Source organism: Artemia franciscana, chromosome 15 (assembly GCF_032884065.1).
Source record: "Artemia franciscana chromosome 15, ASM3288406v1, whole genome shotgun sequence".
Taxonomy (NCBI): Eukaryota; Metazoa; Arthropoda; class Branchiopoda; order Anostraca; family Artemiidae; genus Artemia; species Artemia franciscana.
In genome coordinates, this window is record NC_088877.1 from 6,730,031 (window position 1) to 6,756,843 (window position 26,813).

The window sequence follows — 26,813 nt, forward strand, 5'->3', positions numbered from 1 at the left end:
AAGTAAAAAAAAAAAAAACTATCTATATATATAAAAATAAGTTGTCTGTGGATCTGTGGATCGTGGATCAGGTGACGTCACCTGAAAAAACTGGATCAGGTGACGTCAAAACTGAAAAAACTAAAAAAAGGCAAAAACTACAAAAAAAACTAAAAACTAATAAAAAAAAATACACCGGGATACAAATGACGACCGGGACACAGGGAATATAAATGACGACCGGGACACAGGGACACAACTACAACGGGGACACCGGGGGAAACAGGGGGATATAAATGACGACCGGGACAAAAAAACTAAAAAGAAAAAAAAAATAAAAACTAATAAAAAAACTAAAAAATCTAAAAATCTAAATAAGCTAAAAAAGAAAAAAAAGGAAAAAAATAAAGGAGAAAAACAAAACTAAAAAACGAATGTATATACAGACCGGGACACCGGGATACAAATGACGACCGGGACACAGGGAATATAAATGACGACCGGGACACAGGGACACAACTACAACGGGGACACCGGGGGAAACAGGGGGATGTAAATGACGACCGGGACACCGGGACAGGGAATGGTCGATTAGCAATCACCATCAACAAAGCTCAAGGGCAATCATTAGAATCATGAGGTATAGATCTGAATACAGATTGTTTTCCCATGGACCATTATATGTTGCATGTTCAAGAGTCGGTAAACCTGACAATCTATTTATATGCAAAGACAATGGGACAGCAAAGAATGTTGTATAAGTTTTACGTAGTTAAAACCATATATATATATATATATATATATATATATATATATATATATATATATATATATATATATATATATATATATATATATATATATATATATATCTATAGACAATGGGACAGCAAAGAATGTTGTATAAGTTTTACGTAGTTAAAACCATATATATATATATATATATATATATATATATATATATATATATATATATATATATATATATATATATATATATATATATATATATATATATCTATATTCACAGGTGGGACATAGGGACACAACTACAATGGCGCGTAACTATTATGGCGCGTAACGACTTACGCGCGCGGGGGGGCTTGGGGGGGGGCGCGAAGCGCCCCCACCAACTAGGTGTTGGGGTGGCGCGAAGCGCCACCCCAACAGCTAGTATATATATATATATATATTGTGTATTTCCATAATTTTACTATTTTTTATGTCAATAAAAAATAAACAGAAATTAATCTTTAAAATTTTTGCAAAAAAACAAGTTTTTATTAGGGCTATAGAAGTTTTTTATTTAGGCTATAGGGTTAAGACATTAGAGAATACTAGATAACCTGTAATGTCCTCCGTTTATTATCTTCAGTGTGTATCCAGGCTCTAAGCGTCAATTCGTTAATAAATATCTCTGCAGCTTTTGCAAACAATAAAGGCGCTTCGGCACTAATCATTTTCACATCTTCATCAAGCTTCATTATCTTCTTAATTCTTGCCAGAGGCAAGTCTTGATTTTTGAAATCACCCTGGAAAATGAAAACTATTAAAAACAAAGGTAAAATTCTAGATGAGGGACTTTTTGCCATCTTGACAAGTAGTTGAGTTAGGGGAGCAAAACTTTCAGATATGCATCAAGAGCCTTAACTATACCCTGGAAAGGTCTTTTGAGGACCTTCCCCTTCCTCTTCGAGAGGGAGCTAACCTTTAAGGAAATATTTTCAGACATTGTGTTGTAAAAGTGTAACTCTCACAGATACATTTAGAGCATACACGTTGTACACCTCACAAAGACCTTTATAACCAACCTTTATATTTTTGCTAAATGCTAATTTATACGTTTTAAAGAATTTAGAAAAATGAGTCTTAAATCAAAAATCCAATGCGGATTAAAGCCCTACCCAAATCATTAACATTATGTTTCAAAACCAGCAGTCCAAGAAAAGTAGACAAAAACCAAAAACATATAAAAACATACTGTTTTCCAACGTTTAAACAGGCAAATGTTAACCTTGTCTTTTATTTAATTTCCTAAGCCTTGGAAGTAGGGAAAAATTATATATAGATGGAAGTAGACTTAAGCATGCTTCATAACAAATTTATAGTTTATAAAAACTATATTTAACTTTTATTTCATAACGTACATGTATGTTATGAAACATTATTATATATAGAGCCTACATATATGTGTTATATATATACATATATATATATATATATATATATATATATATATATATATATATATATATATATATATATATATATATATATATATATATATATATATATATATATATATATATACATATATATATATATATATATATATATATATATATATATAAATATATATATATATATGGATTCAAAATCAAAAAGAAACCTCCTCAGTTCAGAGTTACTTTGACATGTTGTACGCTTCTGAAAGATTCAAAATTAGAAACGTATTCTAAATAAAAAATAAAAACAATAAAAGCACTATCCCACAGACACCAGTCTGTGTTTCCTAGTTCCCGTAAAGATCACTATTTCTTGACATCTAAGACAAGTTTTTCTTTGAAGACCTAGGTAATTTAATATTCTCTTTGAATTACTCACCCTATATAAAGTTACAAGACTTTTGAAGACAAAAGATCACAATAATGTTGTATATTTATTATTTACGGTTACATCTAGTAACCAAGAGAAAAGATTATTAGTGAGATAACTCGTTTCTAAACAGTTCTACAGCTTCAAAATTAAATTTTCCTAACCAGCTTATAAATTTTTATTGTTCCTGCTTGGACAGGTAAAATACAAATTTTAACTTTGCTCATCGCTCAAAATAAAGGCTAAAATGTAAAAATAGCAATCAGAATTCCTTTTTTAATTATTTGAACTAAAATGAATTGACTTAGTTTTTAATTGTTCCCTGAAAATGGGCTGATTAGACAGGAACTAAACTACAAAAAGGACTTAAAATACTAAAGATATCAAAATAGTGAATTTCTTTTTTAGCTGTATCAAAAGTATTCTTATAATCAAAGCAAACCGTTTTTAAGGTACAATGTTAGAGCTAAATTCGCGATTCTTCAACTGGAATAAAAAGTGAACCTTTAAGATCATCACCGCAGCAAAACCCTATTTGGGAGATTGACAGCTCTCAGCATTAATATATAAAAAAGGAAATAATTTTTTTTGTATTAGTAGCATTGACATGTCTCACTTTTTCATTTTTTTACCAGCAGGCTATTGGATGATCATAGAGATGTTTGACAGTTTTTTTTTTTAACTTAATGCTCATGTATAACTGACCTATATTCTATAAGTTTGATTTTACAGACAAAGAGCAAAGCGCAATATGGCACCAGAAATGGGATTTTTTGGTGCCATTTACAGAGTTGATGAAGGTAGGAAATCAAAAATTGACACATGTTCACCATTGTTGAAAACCCTTGACTGGAGATATAGAGCCTCTAATCATGGCTGCAGCAGTAGTTAAAACCTAGTAAAGAGCATATCGCAGCCTATACTAAAAGCTAGTAGATATTTTAATACAAACTGTCAAGTAAACAAAAAGTCCCAATTGACGCTAATTCTGAGAAAACAACTATAATACAGATTCAATTGAACAATAGCTTTTAACTGTAAAAAGAGATTTTTGAGGATTTCAAAAAGAGCCTGAAACCCCTAAAACATAACATGCAAGCATTGAGCAAGACACGCGCTTTGCTGAAAACACAAAACAATATAGGGGAGACGGTAGAATCTATTGCTTGTCCTATGTGTGGATCTCAGGATGAAAGTTTAATACATTTTGTGTGTGAATATGTCGAATTGAATGATTGGAGGCGAGAGATGTATGGTAAAGAAAAATTGAATGAGATATGGATGGTAGATAGAATGAAAGAGACAAATTTTCTGAGTATTAAAAGGATAGCAAGATTTGTAAGGATTGCAGCAGCACATCGGGAGCGTTTTCTTTAAATAGTATTAATTTAATTTAGTTAATTTGTTGTTTGTTTTTTGTTATGTAATTTCCTATGGCCCATGGGGTTTTTCTGGAATAAATTATTATTAAATTAAAAATAAATAAAATTATAGGATTTTTTGTACAGTAGAAATTCAAAGTGCTTTAGAATATTTTTGCAATGTAAAAATCAAGCTATTATTTCATATAACGGGGTTTTATGGTTTCAGTAAAGTGCTAGTTAACAAAAAAGAAAATCAAAAACATTTAGTTGGTAGAATGATTTCATTTATCACATGCCAGCCAAAACCTGGAATTTGAGCCAGAAACAAGAGAGGCGAAATCTTGCTTTCTTGAACATGTGTCTCACAAGAATTTTCAACAGCCACTGGAAGCAGAGGATAACCAACCAGCCCATCTGTGATAAAACGGGTCAGCCTAGAGCTGGGTAGCACAAAACGGCTAACAAAAGAGTCGATGGAGATATTTTGACCATGTACTATGTATGGACAATCCCTTGCTACAGAATGCAGCACCCCTCTGGCAACCATAAGGCACAAGCTGAAGAGGTAGACCCAGAAACACCATCCACCATGCATACCACACAGATCTGCAAAACCTAAACACCTCAATCCAGCCTCAGTGGGAGGATATACTAGCAGCAATAAGTATTCAGGAAGATTGGTGGTTCCTTCTTGATTCCCAGGGCACCTCTGTAATCACATGCGGATCTAATTTAACATAAGGTCCCAAGTTCAATCATATCACAGCTTTGTTTTATATACAAAGGGCAAAATTTTCTAAATAATTGCTTATTCCCTTCTATAACTGAACGTAACAAAATATTACACTTGGCTCAGTAGCATTAAGCAATATTATCTGATTAAAATTTAATCAGGGACACAGAAAGAAGGCCTACATGCAAATGACCACCAGGATTCGGGGTTTTCCTCAATTTTTCACCAATAAAATAATATGTTCCACATAATTTGCCTGTTTTAGAAGCTACATCACACTGTATCACACTTCCCCCTCCCTCCTTTTCTGGAAACCAATGTACACTTTGAAACCAGCTTCCCAAAAAATAACGAGGTGTTCTCTCTGTTTCTATCATACTTATATTATTTTTTTCAAACTTACTTCCTCCCCCATGCTGTATATGTCCTCGCTGTAGCCTAAGCCTTCAAAGTTTAAAGGACAAATTCACGAACTTTTGAATGAAAGCCTGAGAGTAGAATTCTCCTTTAAGGGCTTTATGCTGTCTTGGAAAGTAGGATAGTTGGAGAATTAAAAGACAGTTTTTCTTATTAAAATATTTTTTTCTGTCTATCACAGGCAGCGCTAAAGCGTTACCTAAGTAAAGAACAGTGTTGGCACAATGTTTTTTTTTGGCTTCTCTTAAAACCAGGGCACTTTGTTTTGAAGAAGTTGTCATAGAACTAAAAAAAGGACTCCTTTGATTGAAAATTGAAAGGACTAATGCCCTTTATAATATTCAAAAGTGGTGGGAGGGCAACTAACCCCCTTCCCATACCCAGCATTTCCCCAGACACAACCAATCAAAATTTTGAGATAGCCGTTTTGTTCAACATATTTGAAAGGTCTGAAAATTATGTCTTTGAGGATAACAAACCCCAAGTCCTCAGGGAAAAAGTTGTAAGTCATGCCCTGGGGGCACATAAGGTTTTTATGAGAAGCATGGTCAAATAAACTTCAGAGGGGGCTCATTGGGTTGGTAATCAGAAGCTCTAGTGCTCTTTTAAAGAGTCAAAGTGATCAGAGGGCATCTATACCCCCCACACACACGTCAACGGTCTGTTCAACGTATTTTAAAGGTCTGGGAATTATGTCTTTGAGGATAAAAAATCCCCAGCCCTCAGGGCAAAAGTTGTAAATCAAGCCTTGGGGGCATATAAGGTTTTTTATGAAAAGAACGGTCAAATAAACTTTAGAGGGGGCTCATTAGGCTGGTAATCAGAAGCTCTAGTGCTCTTTTAAAGAGTCAAAGTGATTGGAGGGCATTTATCCCCCCACACACACACACACACACGTTGTATTATCCCAAAATGCAAAATAGAAATTTTGAGATAGCTATTTTATTTGAAATAGTCTAAATAGTCATAGTCATGGAGCTAAGATAGTAATAGAGCCCATAGATTTCCAAGTGTTTGGTCATTTTGGCTTGGATTGAAACAAAATCCAGCACCTTGGGGCAAGGATTGTAAGTTATATCCAGAGGATATTTAAGGTTTTATAGAAGGGATGGTTGTATAAACTTTAAATAAGGCTCATTAGGTTATAAATTGGAATTTCTAAGTTAAGGCATAGGTGATGGAATGTAGCTAGCTGTCAGTGCCCTGGGGATATGGTTGTAATTCATGCCCTGGGGTCATATTAGGTTTTTATAGAATGGATGGTTGCATAAACTTCAGAAGGGGCTCATTTGGTTTGATGTTGAAAAATATAGTGCCCTTTTTAAGAATCAAAAGTAATTTGAGAGCAACCAGCACCTCCCCCCCCCCCCAAGCTCATCATTTCCCCAAAGATATAGAATCAAAATTTAGAGAAAACAACTTTATTCATTGTAGAGTAAGGGTTCGTAAATCCTAGGTTTGAGGAAAACACCCCAGCCCCACAGCTCTCAGGGGCAAGGGTTGTAAGTTACGCCCAGAGGGCATATAAAAGTGTTTTTTTAGAAATAGTGGTTATATATACTCTGGAGGGGACTCATTTGATTTGTAATCTGAATTTCTAGTACCCATTTTAAGAGTCAAAGTGATCAGAAGGCAGCTAACCCCTCTCCCCCCAGATTGTGTTTTCCCAAAATACACTGAATAAAAAATGTTGAATCTAGCATCAAATCAGCAACACTAGGATTAAGAAAAGCTTTTCTTGATATTTTTCCATGTGAGATATTATTACAAATAATAATCATCAAAATCTCTTGTTTTTGAGAATGTACCCATAAATTTGACATCTATGCTTTTGTCAGAGGACCCTTGAATTTCAACATTAACTGTTTCCCATCTGTTTTACATGTTCAGTGAAGTTTCAACAGAGTCAACTATATTTCAACAGGGCCTGTTGCTGTCTGTTGAAAATTTTTACAAGGTTACTACAAGATATTCTAAAAAGAAAATAATCTCAGAATAGAAGCCAATATCTACTTTTGAATTTGGCTGAAGGAACTTTTTTAGTTGGTCTGGCATTCCACTACATCAGACAAGAATTTTTGACACTTGGAACATAGTTTCATCAATATAACATTAGCTATCATTTTGGATTAATTTTTTTAAGAAAAAGTCAATGTGGCTACATTTTAGAGAAGATCAAATGTATCTTGATGTATTGGTGCTGGTTCCAAATCCCCGCCAATCAGGGAAGTTTCCTTTTGGTATAAACCTTGCATCATGTTCACTTAAATAAGATGTTTTTTTGTCTTTTTTACTTTTATAGCTGACTTTTTATAACTTTGTACTTTCATAAATCAATCAATAAAAAGATAATTCATGTTGGTTCATCATGCCCCATAGGGTGGTTCATGGTACTCAGGGGGTGGGGTAGCTTGAACAAAAAATCAAGTCTTGTAAAATTGATGGTGTGTTATTTAGTATTAACCCACAAAACAGAAAATTTACTCAGAGGAAGCCCAATAAATAAGCTATCTTTTGATGTAAAAAAATTGCTGAAAGGTTTTTTGCTTTGCCTTAAAAAAAAGAAACTGAAATTTGGTTCAAGGTACCCCACTCTCCCCTATCCTTCTTGATATTAGTAATAGGGTAAAGAAACTCTTGTTGGGAAAGACTCCTTTTTTCAGTATTCTAGAAAATACAGGTTTTCAAACTGTTCTCATTTTACTACAGCCTGACATAATGTGAGTGTAGTAACAAAATCCCTGCCTTTTATCCTCCTTCTTGGTGAAATTTTCACTAATAATTTGCCATCATAAATTCAAAATGTCATCTCTTTTTTGATAAGCAGTTGAAAAGAAAAAACATAATTAACACTTGTGATTTATAGAATCATCAATCATCAAAAATAGAATATCAAGCAATAAAAGTTACATTTTTAGAATCAGGAGACAATTAGCTTTCTGCTTATATATGAATAAAATTAAAACACTGAAATGATATATACATCAATATTGGATCATTGGTTTTTCCAAAAAGACATTCTTCTGGGTAAGTCAATAAACTAATAATTTCAAGTGTTTGATCTTAGATAACTTTAATAATAACCATATTGATAAATAGCTGGGATTTTTAGCTATTCACTGATACATTGATACAATCAATACATTGATCATTGAAAGAAATCTTCTCAATTCCTATATGGTGGTATGACATGAGGGTTTTAGTTTTACATAATTTTGGTCAATTGCATACTGAATTTTTACCCAACTCATTTTCTGATAATAAAATTTGCAAAGAGTTAAGAACAAGCATCCTGTGATGAGTTCATATTCTACATAAATAAGTAGAAAAAAAAAATCTAAATTTACCTAATTTGACAAAAAACAAACCAGTGAAGTTTATGCCTATGCTATAGCTATGCTATATGCTATATCTATAGCTGGCCCCATTAGGAGGAATGGGACACAATTGCATGGTAATGATTAGATTACATGCAAGAAGGGTAAAATTCTAGTTTAGCTCCTTTTTGCTATCTTGGAAAGGGGCTAGGTTAGAGAACTGAAACTTTCAGGGATGGCTTTATAGACTCAAGTATATTAGAAGAAGGTACTTTGAAGTACTTATATCCACTTTTTCTCTCCCTAGAGGGCACCAATCCCTGATAACCTTTAAAAATCTTTGTTTAATGAAAGTGAAACCTTGCAAAGTAGGCTATATCTTTGGTAAAATTCTAGTTGATTGACTTTTGGCTATCTTGGAAAGGGGTTAGGTTAGGAAAATGAAACTTTCAGGGATGGGTCTAAAGGCTAAAGTATGTCCTTGGAAGGTATTTTGAAGTACCCACCTCCACTCCTTCTCCCTCTAGAGGGCCCTGACCTGTGATGACCTTTAAAAATATGTGTGTTATATAAGTGAAACCTTGCAAAATAGATCTTTTTCTTGAATGAAGTACAACAAAATTGTTTTCAGCTTCATAACTTGCTCAATTCCATTTTATAAGGTTTTAAAGATATGCAAATACATTTCCTAAATTAAAAATAAACATTGATATGACTCAAAATTCTACTCAAATAACAGGAATTACATTTTCAGAACTAAAGGCAGAGAAAAAGCAACTGGTACCTGAAAATTAAGGTAAAATGTTGTTTTATCAAAATTGTAATAGGTATAGACCTGTCATGTTGGCGAATTTCTGGGCCCTCAGGAGGGAGAAGGGGTGGAGGTGGGTACTTTAAAATGTCTTCCCAGGACATACTTTAGTCTGTAGACCCATCCCTGAAAGTTTCATTTTCCTAACCTAAACCCTTTCCAAGATAGCAAGAAGTCAATTAACTAGAATTTCACCAAAACTTATTGATATGGCTTAAAATTCTATTGAAATAACAGAAATTTCATTTTCAGAATTTAAACCAGAGGAAAAGAAAGTTATAACTTAAAATTGAGGAATGCTTTTTGTCAAAATTTCAATGTGTATGGTAAATATCTGACAAATTTTTAAGACTTAAAATCAGCTGAGGGTTGACATAGATATTTGACAATACTTTCCAAGAGTAGCCTATGTTTCTGACCCTGGATTCATTAGGCTACTGAAAGTTTGTTTTCCTGACTTAACCCCTTTAAAAGATAGTAAAGAATAGCTAAACTATCATTCCACCCCAAAAAGTGTTAAAAGGCACATCCAGAGCTATGTTCACCTTTAAGCTAAGTAGGCATATTAATTGAGAAAAAATTCATAGCCTATTTTTATATTGCTATTGAAATATAAGAAAAAGCAAGAAAACTTACAGAAGTAACATTTTGCATATCAGTATTTACTTTAACCCAAAAGGCAGATACTTCTTTTTGTGTCTCATCATTAATGTTAATAGGTTCTGGAGAATTCGACATTTTATCCAAAATAATTAAGCTCTGGCTATTTTCTATACAAATAGACCTTGCATGAATTTTTCGCCATCTATATTGGCAATCTATACATGGCTAAAGCTCCTGTGAACTAGGTTAGATTTAAAAAGACTGGATGGTCTTGATGGTTCGGAAGGTGTGGTCCCTCTGTCGGGTTAGTCTAGTCTTCCGTCCCTAGTTAAAAATAGGAGAAATCCTACTGTGATTTCCTCATCACGGTAGTCAGGTGGAAACGGCCGGAATTGCATATCCCAATTCTTCCTAGGCCAAACCGCAGAGGGTGTCATCACGGAGTGGACACTTGCATGATTAAATTTATTTCCAAGAAAGGTCCAAATGCAGCTCGATGTAAACAGTCTAACCCATACTACGGCATCCCTGGCAAGCGATGGGTTGATGGTTCCCGAAAAATTGGCAAGCTGAGATGCTCTTTCGGAAATATAGACAACTCCTCAGTGTAGGGTGCTGGAACGTCTGTTCGACAAAATGCCTGGTGACCCAGTTGTTTATCGCTATGAAATTATTGCGTTATAATATAGACATCTTGGGCGATTTAGAAACTCGAATCAACGGCATTGTCGATGCCTCAGAGATTAGAACTCCTGATGACAAGTCTTCTTTCTCCTTTTTCACCTCCAGATCCCTTGATGAATCTACATAAGGTGGAGTGGGCATCCTTTTAAGCCACTTGGCATCGAGGTCACTTCCAGAGTGGGAACCTATCTCACACAAACTAGCAAGAGTGCAACTCAAGGGTCTCCTATTAAACATATCAGTAATTTTAGTTCATTCTCCAACCAGAGATTCACCAAAGAGCGGAAAAGATCTTTTTTACCAACTTCTAACTTTTACACTTAAGAATGTCCCGAAACAAAACCTCATTTTTATTGAAGGCAACTTTAACGCCAGAATCGGGGGATAAGTATCAAATGCAGAGTCTACCATTAGCCGCTTCGGTCTTGGACCTAGATGTAGCAGAAGATCAAAACTTCTTCACTTTGCCGTGACGAATGATTTGGTCATTACCAACACGTTATTCAAACACAGGCCCTGCCGTAGAGCCAATTGGCATTCAAGAGAAGGTAGAGCAAAAAGCCAGATTGATTGAATCTTCATATCCCGCCGTTGGAAATAAATGGGTACGAATAGTCGGTCCTACATTGGAGCAGATACTAGCTCGAAACCTGGGTCAGATTATCTTCTAGTCAAGTTAGATCTAAAGTTGCGTCTAGCAGCACGCCTCAAGATGAGGCCTCCACAAAGATTTGACACAAATTACTTCGATGATCCTAATATACAGCAGGCATTCCGCTTAAAGATGTTCAATCACTTTGAAGCTCCCAAAGTGCTAGCGACCAACGAGCTAACCCAAAGTTTGGGTGATGATTGGCTGACCATAAGCAATACAATCCACGAGGCTGCAGAAGCTACGATAGGATACCGCAAAGGACTATCCAAAAAATGGATGTAAACACGCACAGTTCAGCTAATTGAGCACAAGCAACAGATATCAGACGGAGTTGTTCAAGCACCTGAGACCAGAATGTCACCAGACGGCTAAGAATGATAAGAGCCAATACTGGAAAAAATCGCTGAAGACATGGAAGCTACTGCCTCGAGATCCGACACCAGGAAGATGTATCAGCTCCTAAAAACAATTAGGAGTAAATCACAAAAGTACACTAGTTCGTCCGTCGAAGATGAGAACGGCAATTTACTCTCAATTAATTCTGTAATAATAAATCGCTGGAAAGAGCGCTTTGACAAACTGCGTAAACAGCACCAACTCTCTACAGCAATCGATCGTAATTACCGTTGCCATATTCTAAGTCGCAGCCCTGATGACCTGCAGGAGCCAAATTCACCCAGCTGCATTTACAAAGACATGAACTTGTCTCCCCCCACCTTAATCGAAGCCTGACAAGCAATCAATTGCCTGAAAAGCAATAAAGCCCCTGGTCCTAACGCTATTCCGACTGAACTTTGCAAATATAGAGGGACAGCACTTGTCATCAGGCTGCATAAGCTAACCTGTCGTATATGGAAAGAAGAGATGGTTTCATAGGATTGGGAAGACTCTATCATCCTTCTGGTCTCCAAGAAAGGGTTAAAGACAAAATGCAGCAATTATCATGGGATTTCTCTCATATTCACTGTTGCCAAAATATTTGGCATAGTGCTTGATTTTCTTCAAACAATAATTTTGACAGGACCTGTGCCTGTCATCATCATGTTCAAATTCAAATTTCTTGCTAGAAAATAAAATCACTGAATAAATAAAACTTAAATCACTGAAAAACACTAATAATGAGCCGAACCAGCAATTATTGTTGTGACATGGCCCGAATTTTGGTAGAGGCATTGATGGCCGCTATCCCAACAGACCTTAATGAAGATTAAATAAAAAAAAACAAGTTTTTTCAACTGAAAGTAAGGAGCGGCATTAAAACTTAAAACGAACAGAAATTACTTCGTATATGAAAGGGGCTGCTTCTTCATCAACGCCCCGCTCTTTACGCTAAAGTTTGACTCTTTCTCTCAACTCTTCTTTTAAAATAGTGAAAAACTTTAGCGTAAAGAGCGGGGCGTTGATGAGGAAGCAGCCCCTTTCATACACGAAGTAATCTCTATTCATTTTATGTTTTACTGTCGCTCCTTACTTTCAGTTGAAAAAACTTGTTTTTTTTTATTTTTGAACGTTTTTGAATCAACGCATGATTTGATTCTCCCCAGAGGAATAATTAAAACAAAATTTGCATATTTATTTTTTTTGCTAAATGGCTTTTTCATAATTCTGATTGAATGATTTTGAGAAAAAAAGAGCGGGAGAGGAAGCCTAGTTGCCCTCCATTTTTCGGTTAATTAAAAAGGCAACTAGAACTTTTAATTTTTTACGAATCTTTTTATTAGTAAAAGATATACGTAACTTATAAATTAGCTTACATAAAGAACTTTTTATTCTCATGTTTTTATTACATATATGAGAGGGTTCGCCCCCTCGTCAGTACCTCTCTCTTTACACTAAATCTTAAATTTTGTCCCAATTCATTTAGAATGACCCCTGAATCACAAAAGCCGTAGAATAAACAGTTAACATTACTAAAAATACTTTAGCGTAAAGAGCGAGGTATTAGGAGGAGGTGAGCCCCTCATATGGGTAATAATTTCTGTTCGTTTAAGTTTTACTGCTGCTCCTTACTTCCAGCTGAAAAAACTTCTTTATATTTATTTTTTTTAATAATACTAGTAAATCCTGCGCTCCCTTCATGGAAATTTTCTTCCCCCATGACAAATTCCTCGATGGAAAGTTAACCCAGCAGATCCCCCTCTTCTCAACCCCTCCCACAACCAAAAAATCCTCCTGAAAATGCCTGTATACTTTCCAATAACCATTACTATAAGTAAGCATTGGTCAAAGTTTGTAACTTGTAGCCCCTCCCACGAAGACTGTGGGGGAGTAAGTCGTCCCCAAAGACATAGTTATAAGGTTTTTTGACTACGCTGAATAAAATGGCTGTCTCAGAATTTTGATCCGTTGACTTTGGGAAAATAATTAGCGTGGGAGGGGGCCTAGGTGCCCTCCAATTTTTTGGTCACTTAAAAAGGGCACTAGAACTTTTAATTTCCGTTAGAATGAGTCCTCTTGCAACATTCTAGGACAACTGGGTCGATACGATCACCCCTGGGGAAAAAACAAACAAACAAATAAACACGCATCCGTGATCTGCCTTCTCGCAAAAAATACAAAATTCCACATTTTTGTATATGGGAGCTTGAAACTTCTACAATAGGGTTCTCTGATACGCTGAATCTGATGGTGTGATTTTCATTAAGATTCTATGACTTTTAGGGAGTGTTTCACCCTATTTTCTAAAATAGGGCAGATTTTCTCAGGCTCGTAACTTTTGATGGGTAAGACTAAACTTGATGAAACTTATATATTTAAAATCAGCATTAAAATGTCATTCTTTTGATGTAGCTATTGGTATCAAAATTCCATTTTTAGAGTTTTGGTTGCTATTGTGCCGGGTCGCTCCTTATTACAGTTCGTTACCACGAACTATTTGATTTTCCTGTAGGAGAGGGGTGGAGTTTTTGTGAGTTTTCAGTCCATGGCTAATAGGTTCTCAAATTTCACTAATATGGGACTCATCATTGTCTTTATTGATGGCTGGTTTGCTTTTAGCAATTTCCAGAGCTTCTCTGATTTTCTGCTTTAAGACTTGTGGAAGAGTGGTAATAAGTTGGGTCTGGTCAAACTTAATGGAGTGACAAGGGTTTTCAAAATATGATGGGCCAATGCAGAAAAACTATCTTACTCCTTTGTCTTTTCGAGCTTTGTCTTTTTGAGGCAGGCATAAAAAGAATCAGAATGTTCTTTTAATCGGTGATATAGAGGTCTCGTTGTATGACCTATATAGCTATCATCGCAGCTGCAAGGAATCTCGTATACTTCTGGTGGATCTGAGGTAATCTAATCCTTGCCTTTGTTCAAGAAAGAGGAGATAGTCCTTCCAAAAGGAAAAAACACCTTAAAGCTAAGCTTAGTGAATTCGGAGCTTAAAATGTCAGCAATGCTCTTAATAAAAGGCAATGACAAAAAGGGCTTTTTTCACTCTTAGGGGCAGGGTTCTTGGTTTTTGTGCTTACCATTCAAACACATCTAGTCAAAACTTTGAGACCTCCATTTTGTTCAGCACAGTAGGAGGGTCCAACTACAATGTCTTTAGGGATATTGGGCATCTCAACCCCACATAATTATGTGATTGGCCCATTGTGCTTTGGAACTAAACATTGCTTTAAACTAAATCAAAAGGCATTGTGTTAGTGGTTACCAATTTGACACCGAATTTATTTCTCTAATGACATCAAAATCACTGATTCCCTCATGTACAATCCCAACGCGGGTTTCACTCTGTAGTGACACTCTCATCAACAACATATTTTTAACAACACCAGCCACGTCTTCACAAGTTGTTTTAACGGATTTTTCTGATCATTTTTTTTTTAATTTCCGATGTGAAATATCAGCTTCAAACAAAAAAAAACACCAGAAATATCACACCGGATTATCAATAAAAAAAAATCTGGACTGTTTAAAGGATAAATTGAATATTATCGATTGGTCTCGTGTATTTGATGCTGAAGACGTAAACTGTGCTATGGCTCATTTCTTCGAAAAATTTAACGCTGCTTTTGATGAGTCATGCCCCAGAGTAAAATCACGAAAAGGAAAATATAATCAACCCATTCAACCGTGGATATCGCCCTCCCTTTTGACCTCAGTAAAACAAAAAAACTGTCTTTATAAAAAATTGTTATCATTCCCAAGCGAAAAAATAAAACAACTTTAAAAAAATACAAAAATCTACTTTCAAAAATAATACGTAATGCTAAAACAAAATTTTATTTTGATTCTTTTAGAAAAGTAAGTAAGTCACCAAAGGAAACTCGGGAGCTAATCAATTCATGCTTAAATCGATCACAAAAAACCTCTACACCATCAGAAATAAAGGACGCTCATGGTTATATAATTGAAAGGGAGCTAGAAATAGCTAATTACATGAATTTGCATTTCGCGTCAATTGGACAATCGGTAGCCAACAAGCTCCAACATAACCTGCCCCATGGTCAATGTGATTATCGTACATACCTCGTAAAGCCTTCTGTAAAATCTATGTTTTTAACACCGAAAACAGAGGAAGAGCTTGCCAATATTGGTAAGATTTTAAAAAATGGGGATTCCCCGGGGATTGATGAATCGTCTACGAACATTGTGAAAGTTATTTTACCGAGTATTAATAAAGTAATGTGTCATTTGATAAATCTGTCATTTAGATCGGGAACTTTTCCGGATTCATTTAAGAAAGCAAAGGTGATACCACTGTATAAAAGCTCTGACCGGAGTAATTGCACGAATTACAGACCGATATCTATTCTTTCAGGTTTTTCTAAATTAATGGAGCGATGTTCTTATAATCGAGTGTATAATTTCCTTATTTCGAATGATTATTTTTCAAAAAATCAGTATGGGTTTAGAAAGGGACATAGTACGCAGGACGCTATCCTGACAATGGTCCAAATTATTCACGAATGTCTTGATAAAAAAAATGATTCCGGCAAGTATTTTTTTGGATCTTGAGAAGGCATTTGACACGATTTGTCACGAAATATTGTTGTTTAAATTAAGCCATGGCGGGATACGAGGACCAGCGCACGATTTTATCGCATCTTACCTAACAGGTCGATCCCAGGTAACAACTATCAATAAAACAGTTTCGGATCCATGCTTATTGCCCAATATTGGTGTTCCTCAGGGTTCAATTCTGGGACCACTGCTCTTCCTAATATACATAAATGACCTTCCATCAGCAACAGAAACCAACAGCCTGAATGTCCTTTTCGCCGATGATACCGGATCAACACTTGCAGGGAAGTCGGAAGATGATGTTAAAGAGAAGCTGCAAATTGTGTTTTCCCAGCTGATTGTATGGCTAAAAGCTAATCTTTGTCATTGAATGCCACCAAAACGAAATTCATCATTTATAGTAGACTTGGACACAAAGCAAAAGGAATTTCAACTATAATTGATCAGGCTACAGATATTCGAATTCAAAGGGTAACTTCACTGCGGTATCTTGGTATAACTATTGATGAAAATCTATCTTATAAAGAACATTGTAATAGATCACGCGTTAAATCGCCCGAGGAGTTGGTGTAATGAGGAGGCTTCAGCATTTTTTCCCCTATGAAGTTCTACGACTCATTTATTTTGCCTTGGTGCATTCCCATCTTACGTATTGTCCCCTAATTTATTTAGCAACTTTCAAATATCATATAAAACCGATACAGACTCTTCAAAACCGGGCTCTTCGAATTTTGCAAAGATATTTACCGTCGCCTTCTTCCTATCCAAATAAATCTAAAACTGAAACTATATATTTATTAACTAATATTTTGCCTGTTTCAGAATTATTCACTCTTCATTCTTTTTTATTCAAGGTAAAATATAACCGCTCAGAACTGCCTTCGTACTTTCGTATGAGAAATTTTTTCCCTGAGCAACCTGACCATGTTTATGAAACCCGTAATAAATGGAGAATGCAGCACCTGAAATTAACCACTGAGAGATCACGATTCTCGCCATATTTCTCGATCATGGGCTCATGGCATCTTTATCTACCATATATTGACTACAGTAAATCTCTCCCACATATTAAAAAGCAACTTCATTCTATCCTTATAAATAAATTCAAGAATCGGTGATAAAAAAAAAATCTTAAAGTGAATAGTTGTTTGTTTGATATTGATAAGGTGGGCTCATTTTTTTTTTCAAATAAGTTGCCGGTCATCGGTCACCCTCGCTTGCACACTGTTTTTTGTTTTGTTTTTCGGATTGATATTTGCCGAGTGTAAGTTGTTTTGTGGGTGGGTTCCCGTCTAGTGGTGAGTCGTGGATTTATTTATATTTATTTTATGCATTTGTTTTTGTTTCTTTTTTCTGTCAAATAGGTGTGCTATATTGTTATACCGGGTCTTTGTCAATCGACCTTGTGTCTCCGGCTTGACCCTTCTTTTTATATTGTGTGTGTTGTACAGAAGTTTAAATAAAAATCTTGAATCTTGAACTTCAGCAAAATATCGAGAACGACTGAGGGTATTAAGTAGACAATTTTGCCGCTACTAATATTACTACTTCAGCTCAAACAATTTAAATAAATAGAAAGAGCGTACATCTATCCTGATTCTCAAAGACCAAAGATAAAATCTTTTGAGAATGATATTAAGTTTTATTTTTCAAGTCAACTTCAGGAGGCATATAATTAAACTAAAAATAATGTTTTTGTCAAGATTAAAAATTTTTGAAAAAGTTTCTCCAACTAACAAACAGCAATCCAGTTTTTTAAAGAAAAGAAAAGAGCTCCATTAGGCCAAAAACGACCAGAAATGAAGTCAAATAACCTTCCAAGCGTAAAACAACCACAAATAACTATCAGTAAATAAATGAAACTCAAAACGAACAAGAATTGCAATAAAAAGCCGAATCAAACTCAAAAAGAACAAAAATTAACATAAGCAGGGCTGATAACCCCCATGCCTTCTCAAGACCAGAATATAATTTGTACTTTACTGAAAACAAAATACGTTTTAAATGATTTCACTTTTTATCTAATAAATAAAAAATTATCAAAACTTAAGTAACAAATATCAGTATATGTCAATCAAACTGACAATCCACGGTCATTTCTTTTTTCATTAGTAAAGCGCAAATTATGTGCTGGTGTTAAGAAGGCATGGAAGTTATCAGCCCTAGTTATGTTAATCTTGCCTCCATTTATTATTCTTGCTTTTTTTCATACAATTTTCTCTATTACTTCGACAATCTTTTCTTTCTCTGGATACTAAAGTCTAGCAAAAAATGATCTTAATCACCATTTTATTGGATTTAAATTCTAATTGCACGCTACTTTTTTGACGGGGAGGAGGTGTGATTTTTCTTGTTTGCCTCCATTTATTATTCTTACTTTTTTTCCACGAAATTTGTTTTTGCTTCAGTAATCTTTTCTTTATCTGAAGATTAAACTCTTGAAAGAAATGATCTTAATCACCCTTTAACTGGATTTGAATTCTATTTGAGCACGTAGGAGGAGTGGTTTTTCTTGTCCGCTTCCATTTATCATTCCTACTTTTTTTTCTCGCAATTTTCTGTTTTGCTTCAGCAATTTTTTCTTTTTCTAAAGACTAAACTCTAGCAAGAAATGATCTTAATCACTCTTTAATTGGATTTGAATTCTAATTGCACACTGCTTTTTTTGAGGAGGAGGAGGACTGATTTTTCTTGTTCGTTTCCATTTATTATTCTTACTTTTTTCATGTAATTTTTTGTTTTGCCGCTGGTTAATAATCTCTCAGTACTCCCATAAAATCCAGAACACAATCGAGAAGCAAGCTGAATATAAAATCAAAGAATATCGGTTTCACAGCTACAGACATAAATGACAGGTTACAGAATGCATTGGACTACTTTCAGCTATATATTTGCTTATAAAGGGAGGGGGGTCGGATTACCTTACCCCTACCCCCTAATGTGAAAATACATAACCGAAATTATAGTATTATATAAACTAAGGTATTTCATTATGATTAACCTAACTTCACTTCTTGAGTATGCTCTGGAAAGGGGTACCATTCTTTTTTTCTGGACAACTCTAGCAAGAATGATCTTAATCACCCATTAACTGGATTTGAATTATAATTGCGCACTATTGTCTCTAAAAAATCTTGTTTTGCTTAAATATACAACGAAGGACGCACGATAAGCGGGTTTCACTGCGCGCGTATTCAAGTGTCTATTTATTATGCCTACACAGAAGTCCCATGGAAACAAGCTTAATTTTGTTTGGCAGAGTTTGTAAGTCAACAATTTAATGCTGGAAATTCTAGAGAATTTACACAAAGTCCAGGTTAATATACAAGTGAGAACACAAAAAAGGATTTAGAGATATCTTCTGAGGTAGGCCTAGTTGTTCGAGTATCCATTCTTTTAATGCTGATAGGGTACTATAGATGACATAAGGAGCCATCATAAATTTATCGGGGAAAGTTCTGGCTTGCAAAGCCTACCCTAGAAAGCCTATTTAAATGATAAATTTTATTTTCATGATATTGGATGCTATATTTTGTGTGTGAATTTCCTTACCGTCAGATAGAAAAAAAGAAAAATACATCACTCAACTTCCCATTCAACATCCCATTCCCATTCGTCGTAATTGCATCCCAGCCTCTACCTACCCCCTCTGGGGGGCTGGGTAAAACTTTACTGATTTTGATGGCCTGCATTTTGGGTAAATTTTTTGATTAATCTAACTCATTAATGATATAGTTGAGAAATAGACCCTTAATGAGAAATCAAAAGGTTGTATCTCCTTAATCGTAAGTGTTCAGCAGAGCAAAAAAAAACTCGAAACTTTTTTGTTTCCCCTCTGATAACTGTAAAACGGAAACCGGTTGATATATAGCCCATTGATTTCGCATATCAAACCTCTTTGTTTTACGGTTATCGTAGGGAAAATGAAAAAGTTGAGTTGTTCTTTTGATCTTCTGAATATTGACAATTATGGAGATACGACCTTTTGGTACCTAACTGACGAGACTTACCTTTAGATTAAGTAGGCCATTTCGTCCTGAATATAAGTATGACATTCATTGTGTCGGAACTGAACTTCCTCCCCCCCCCCTTTAATGTGCTATTGATATGTGCTTAGTTACGATATGATACGATATCGTAAAGGGCCTAGTTACCTAGTTACCGGTAAGGTGAAATTCTAGTTTAGACGAAAATGTAAGCTGTAATGCACAAAAAGCTGCATTAGCCTGTAGACCCATCCCTGAAACTTTCATTTTCCTAACCTAAACCCTTTCCGAGATAGCAAGAAGTCAATTAACTAGAATTTTACCGCTGCATTATATAGAGGAGGGGGGAGGGGGTATAGTTAGGGACCTCAAAATACTTTCCCGGGATGTACTTTTGGTCAATGTTCCTATTACCTGAACAATTGTTTTGGGTTATGAAACTATTGTTAATAGATGCATTTTGACTTTTCGAACATCTTTTCTCTCTTGCAAAATTACCGCAAACTCACCGTTATGGAGTTATTATATATTTGCACATTATGGGAGGGGGTAAAGCATAGCATATATTAAATACAGCAATGGTTAGTTTACGTATTTAATATATGCTATGCTTTACCCCCACCCCCCTGATGTGCAAATATATAGCCCAAATTTGTTTCTAAACTATTACAGATTCGCGATTCCAAATGTCCGATCAACGAAAACGGAAATGATTGCAATTCTATATGTTGAAGTACAGATCTTCGGGCCAGAATAACTCCATAACAGTGAGTTCGCGGTAGTTTTGCAAGAGATAAAAGATGTTCCAAAAGTCAAAATGCATATATTAACAATAGTTTCATAACCATAAACAATTGTTCAGGTAATAGGAACATTGACTGTTCTTTTTTCTGTAGACCTACCCCTGAAACTTTCAATTGCCTAACCCAACAACTTTCTAAAATAGGAAGAAGTCAATCAACTAGAATTTTACCAAGAATTGTTTTCTTAACATGTTTCCTTCTCCATAGGTAATTAAATAGGCATAAACCCAAATGTTGTTAGTTTAGAAAAGCGTTCGTAATACATTAAAAAAATTCAAATTATTAAAATAATTAAATAAAGATGACTTCTCTCACCTTCTAGTAAAATATTCCTTGGTGGTCACTTGTTGGGCTATCAATTAAAACAAAAAGTATGCAATAAATAAGGTCCGCAATCCGTAGAACTACTACTACTAATAACTCACCGCAGCATCAAGCCGCATGAGGCCAACACTGCTGCGCACGCTCCTCCTCCAACCCCCCCAATATATTCAAAGCATCCCTCTTTACACCCTCCCAGGAAGTTTCCATTTCCTTTAAATCTTTATTTATGACACCCTCCTACCCCTGACGAGGACAACCTGCTTTCCTTTTAGCCCTAGAAGGTTGACCGAAAAGGACAATCTTCGGCAATCTGTCATCCTTCATCGTGGCGTAGCCATCTCAAAATTTCTTTCATTATAGCCCTAGACAGCGGGATTGAACCACATTTTTCGTACAGCCTACTGTTTGAAATACGGTCAGTCAGCCGGGTACCCAGACATAGGTAATTTTTCTGGAAAACATCTAGTAAATTTCATCCGTTTTCGGAGAACCCATGCTTCAGAGCCATATTTTAGCCCTAAAATCTGTAGAACGTTTCTAGCCCTCTCAAATTTCGGTCATTTTAGCCCTAGATAGCCATTTTTCGTGCACCTTACTGTTTGAGATAAGGTTAATCATGCGGTTACGTAAAAAAAAAAAAACAAACTACACTGCTCTGAAGACAAACTGTTTTCTGTAAAGCGAAAAACACGCTCTGGCCTTTAGAAAGTATGGAGGCAATAGCCCTACTCTTGTTTGTGGTTGTTCTCTGTTTTTTAGTTGAATTGACTATTTCTTGTAATTTCTGTTTATTTTAGAATTCATTTTAGGATTAGCAGTGTTTGTCTTCTTCATATTTAATGTCATCACTCGTATTAATTTCTGTTGGTTTTGATTTTCATTTATTCATTTGTGTTCGTTTGAGCTTTGGTTATTATATGACTTGTTTTGTTTTTTAATGAATAAATTTTTGGAAGACATTTTTAGTATTTAATCATTAATGAGAACCAATGTATTAACTCTCTGAAAATAAGTATCATTAAAACGAAACATTTTGGAGGGATATTCTTAATAAGCAAGAAAATTTTAGTGTGCCTTTACCAGGGCTGTGTTCAGGATTTTTGTTCGGAGGGTACCAACAAATTTAAGAAATCCATCACAATGTGTTTTTATGCATTTTTATTACGCTTTTACGAATCCAACAAACATCTCAGGGGGGGGGGTCAAAACCTTAACCCCTCGCCTAAATACGGCCTTGGTCACTATTAACTGACTAAAGGCTAAAGCCAAAGATTAAAAGAAACGATAGTACTTGTGTATCATCAAGAACACACTTAAGAAGTGAAGTTAGGTCAATCATAATGAAATATACCAAAAATATGATGAAAATATAATACTTTAGTAACGAAATTATTGGAACTACAACAAAGATTTATGGAAAGCAGGCCGCCCAGAACACGTTATATTAAATACCTAACCTAACCACCTCTATATATTAAATATTTAATTAAAATATACCTGGATCATATTTTGCTTCACGAAAGAATAAGCTAATTATAACCAAATACAAGAGAAAAAAAAATCGCTTTTACTCAGACAAAACAAAGCAAACTTCGTGAGTGCGTCCTGGGTAATACACAAGTACCAAAAAAATTGTCCTGATTCTTATTATCATTACCTTACGCTTGAATTAATCTTCGGCATCATGCCATTCCTTCACCGTTCTTCACCAATCTTCACCATTCCTTCTTATGAGCAGTGACTTCATTTAAGAACGGATTGTCGATCTTTTAGACACTAGAATGACCAGATTCAAGTACGATGGTCATTTTTTTTTCATAGTCCAAATGGCGAAAATCTTTAGCCCAAATTTGTATTTGGGCTACTTTTATGAGTATCCCTCTTCTTTTTTGGCTAAATTTTACAGAATTTTAAATCCAAATCAAGCCAAATTTTTTTATCGATTTCTTTATTAACAAAATCTATTTTTTCGAAAATCGCCGAATTTTTCGAAAATAGCCGAACCTAGCAGCACAGGATATAGATTAAAACACTGGAAATAAAATGTGCAGATTGGTTCAGCGACCAATTTTATTGGCAACATCATTGTCAATTTAAAAAATAAATATATAAATAAGGGGCTAATTTAACATTATGTAAAGGGATGAACCAGCTACTGGAATATAAAAACATGGTTTTGACTTTAAATAAATATAATTTAACTTAGCTTCCGCCAAAATCGAAAAGTCATGCCATGGACACGGTTGCCACCTCTATTAATTTTTATATTACCTAAAAAAATACTAAATCAGCCCATAAATTACTAGATCATTGATAAAAATAAAAAATCAATAAAATTTAGATTTTTTCAACAGCTGGCAACCTTGACCATGAGGAAGTGAGCACACTAGAAAACTTAAAAACTAACAGTTTCTGCATAAACAGTTTGCGCACCTAATAAATAATAGTGATCAAGTACATATTTTCATCAACACGTACGGAAGAATTTTTTCCGATGCCAAATAACATTTTTTTTTTTTGGGGGGGGGGTATGTGATCATTGCAATAAGAAGTCTCCCAGAAATTGAAGCAGGTTAGGATTCAGGGGGAGGGAAGAGCCCCCAAGCACTCGCATGTGTCCCTGTTTCTCATTCAGCCTTTTACTGGTAGTCACTACCCATTAAAAAGCTGCCGATAAATTATGTGCCGATTGGTTCAGTGACCAATTTTATTGGCAACATCATTGTCAATTTTTAAAAAAATAAATAAAAAAAGGGGCTAATTTAACATTTTGCAAAGTGATGAACCAGCTACTGGAAATATAAAAACATGGTTATGACTTAAAATAAATACACTTTAACTTAGCTTCCGCTAAAATAAAAAAAATTCATACCATGGACACGGTTGCCACATCTAGTGATTTTTATATTGCCCCCAAGCACTCGCATGTGTCCCTGTTTTTCATTTAGCCTTTTACTGGTAGTCACTAAAACCCATTAAAAAGCTGCCGACAAATTATTGAAAGCTTTTGCGCCAGCAAGACAATGCTGATGAGTTAGTAGCACGCCGGTAAGGAGTACATTAACTTTATTCCATTACTTCATCAACTGAAACTTTGAGGAAGAAACTATGTGTTTTAGCTTGCTCTTTAACTAGGTCAACTTCTTGTTTCCTAATGATTAGTTAAATAAGACAAGAATTTAACTTTCCCTACAATAGTTTAGAAAACCTAAAGCATTTTATTCCATTACTTCATCAAATGAAACTTTGAAGATGAAAACAATCTGTTTTAGCTTGCTCTTTAACTAGGTCATCCTTAAAGACATTGTTACTAAATCTTTCGACTATGCTGAACAAAATGGCTGTCTAATTTTTTTTTATCAGGTGACAATTTAGCTGATATTTCACCGCATTGGTCACCTGAAGTATTTTCTAAATAATTTCTTAGATCATGGTGCTTTTCCATTTATAAAAAAATAATTAAGAAAATCGGCTTTAATTTAACTAAAGCGGTGACAAAGAACGAAATAAAAAAGCAATAATAAAACATAAGGTTTTGTAATTAATGTAACCAATGTTATGATGTTTTTTTCTTTTCGTTCTTTGTCACCGCTTTATTTAAATTAAACCTGTTTTCTCTCTCAATTTTTCATAAATTATTTCTTTTCGGGAAAGCCATTCTTAGGGCGATCAAGGAGAAAATGGCATTCCTGAGATTTCACATAGATATGGGGTAAATTCTGGAGAGAATTTGCACACAGAAAAGTGGAATGATTTCAGGCCATGGCATTGTCTTTTTTCAAGGTTCCTACTACTTGAATTTCGGTTTTTATTATTTTTTACTCCTTAATTCACCTGAGAGTATATATTTTTCATAAAGCATTGCAGAATTCAAATGTGCAGACTTAGGTTTAGTTTTCTATGTGCTGTTTTTAAAGTTTCAATATAGTAGCTTGAAATATAAAGTTTCCTGTCATTGTAAAATTTTCTCTCATTATATTTCTTTAACAAATAGAAAGTTGGAATAAGATGTTTGAAGAGGGTGGGAACTTTATGGTGACATTTCATTTTTAACTTAATTGTGTTTACTTTAAGTCAGGGAGGAAGATAATGAATAATTCCTCATCTATATTGAATCATTATTTTTATTTTAACAGAATAAAACGTGGACAGGCATTGAAAGCTTCAGGCTCCCTTCCCCCATTCCCCATTTTCACTTTGGATCTTATTCATTGCCCCTGAAATATGGTTTGCATGGAAAGCCATTTTTCTCAGATGGAAGAGCTCAAAAGGACCAATCTTCTTTTCTTCTTAAGGTATAGCAGCTGACAGTTTTGAAGCTAATACGAAGCGCAATATACTAAAAGTGCACTCTAGTCAGGTAGTTCCTAGGGGGAACGGGAATCGGGGCCCACACACCCCAAAAATCAGAATTATTCGAATTATAAAATTCAAATATTTTTTTATTCCCTCTATTTGAACCCCAAAAAATTCCTGGGTACGGGCGGGGTTCTAATATAGCCACATATTAGGTATTACTATTATATAACTAAGACGAAGACCACACTGCCTTTCCATCGCAAACACCAAAAACAAGAAGAACTATAGGGAATTTTTTACGACAGTGGGAAACAAATTAGAATGAATATTTTGGCCCTATGTCCAAGGGCCGTCCTCAGCAATACAAATAAGAAAAAACTACTTACGAGAGGATAAAATCTATGAAACTAAAATGAACAATTTTTCAAAACAGTCCCAGCATCCTTACCTCAGCGAAGTTCAACCAGGACTGAAAAATAAATTGTTATGAAACGAGGCAATTCAATGAAATGAAAGAAAATGATTTAAAAACAGGTTTTTAATGCCAGTGAAATTTTAGAGTGAAAATTAAAGTGAAATTACGCCATCCATGTAACGGTAAGCCATTTTTCTTTCGGCCATTTTTAAGCCGTAATTCTTTCTACCAATAAATAAATGGCTTACCCATGGGTGCGCCTCTTTCCGGGTTACTGGCGAATATTTATGTTGAGCATATTGAAAATTGGGGATTAAATTCATACGTTTTGAATCATATCTTTTGGGGACGTTACATGGATGACGTAATTTCACTTTGGAACTATGGGGAAAATGAACTTAGGGGTTTTTTAGGTCACTTAACACATATTATGTGATAGGAATTTACAGTTTACCTTAGAAATTGATATTGCAAATAAAATCTCATTCCTAGATGTTCTGATTATTCGTAACTTAGATGAACTCAATTTTACTATTTACAGAAAACCAACACAAAACAATAGATATTTACATTTTGAATCAAACCACTCCCCACAAGTTAAAAGAGGTGTCGTAATATCTCTCGTAGATCGTGCCCTGAATATTTGTTCTGATTCCTACATCACAGCTGAACTAGACTTTATCAGGGACATACTTTTTGGAAATGGGTATCCTCTTTTATTTATTAATAATACAATTAACCGTAGAGTGAAAAGACACTCCCATAAAATCAACGATAATTTACCATGTGAAAATCCCGATAAGCCCCAAAAAATAATTTACCTCCCGTATATCCCAAAAATCACTAGAAATCTTAAAAAAGTATGCACA

The 26,813-nt window shown here is 34.9% G+C and overlaps 3 protein-coding genes across 7 annotated transcripts in view; 2 read left to right on the forward strand and 1 right to left on the reverse strand.

The window, feature by feature from the left end:
- The window catches only part of LOC136035993 (nuclear transcription factor Y subunit gamma-like), a 105,668-nt gene extending 95,679 nt beyond the window's left edge, over positions 1-9,989 (reverse strand). The window contains exons 1-2 of the mRNA XM_065717910.1: positions 9,853-9,989; positions 1,326-1,511 (exon numbers count right to left, since the gene is read on the reverse strand). Coding sequence (XP_065573982.1) covers positions 1,326-1,511; positions 9,853-9,954 — 288 coding nt within the window. The 5' untranslated portion in view covers positions 9,955-9,989. The remainder of the gene's footprint in view (positions 1-1,325; positions 1,512-9,852) is intronic.
- Positions 1-26,813, forward strand: part of LOC136035992 (cardioacceleratory peptide receptor-like) — a 473,226-nt gene that overhangs the window by 317,421 nt on the left and 128,992 nt on the right. The gene's annotated exons all lie outside the window — the stretch shown is intronic.
- Positions 19,299-26,813, forward strand: part of LOC136035990 (calcium/manganese antiporter SLC30A10-like) — a 92,996-nt gene continuing 85,481 nt past the window's right edge. Inside the window, exon 1 of one of the 5 annotated variants that reach the window (XM_065717899.1) lies at positions 19,299-19,381. The gene's annotated coding sequence lies outside the window, so the exon portion shown is untranslated. Of the gene's footprint in view, positions 19,484-26,813 lie in introns of all 5 variants that reach the window. The other 4 variants (XM_065717896.1, XM_065717894.1, XM_065717897.1 and 1 more) reach the window with 4 other exon arrangements.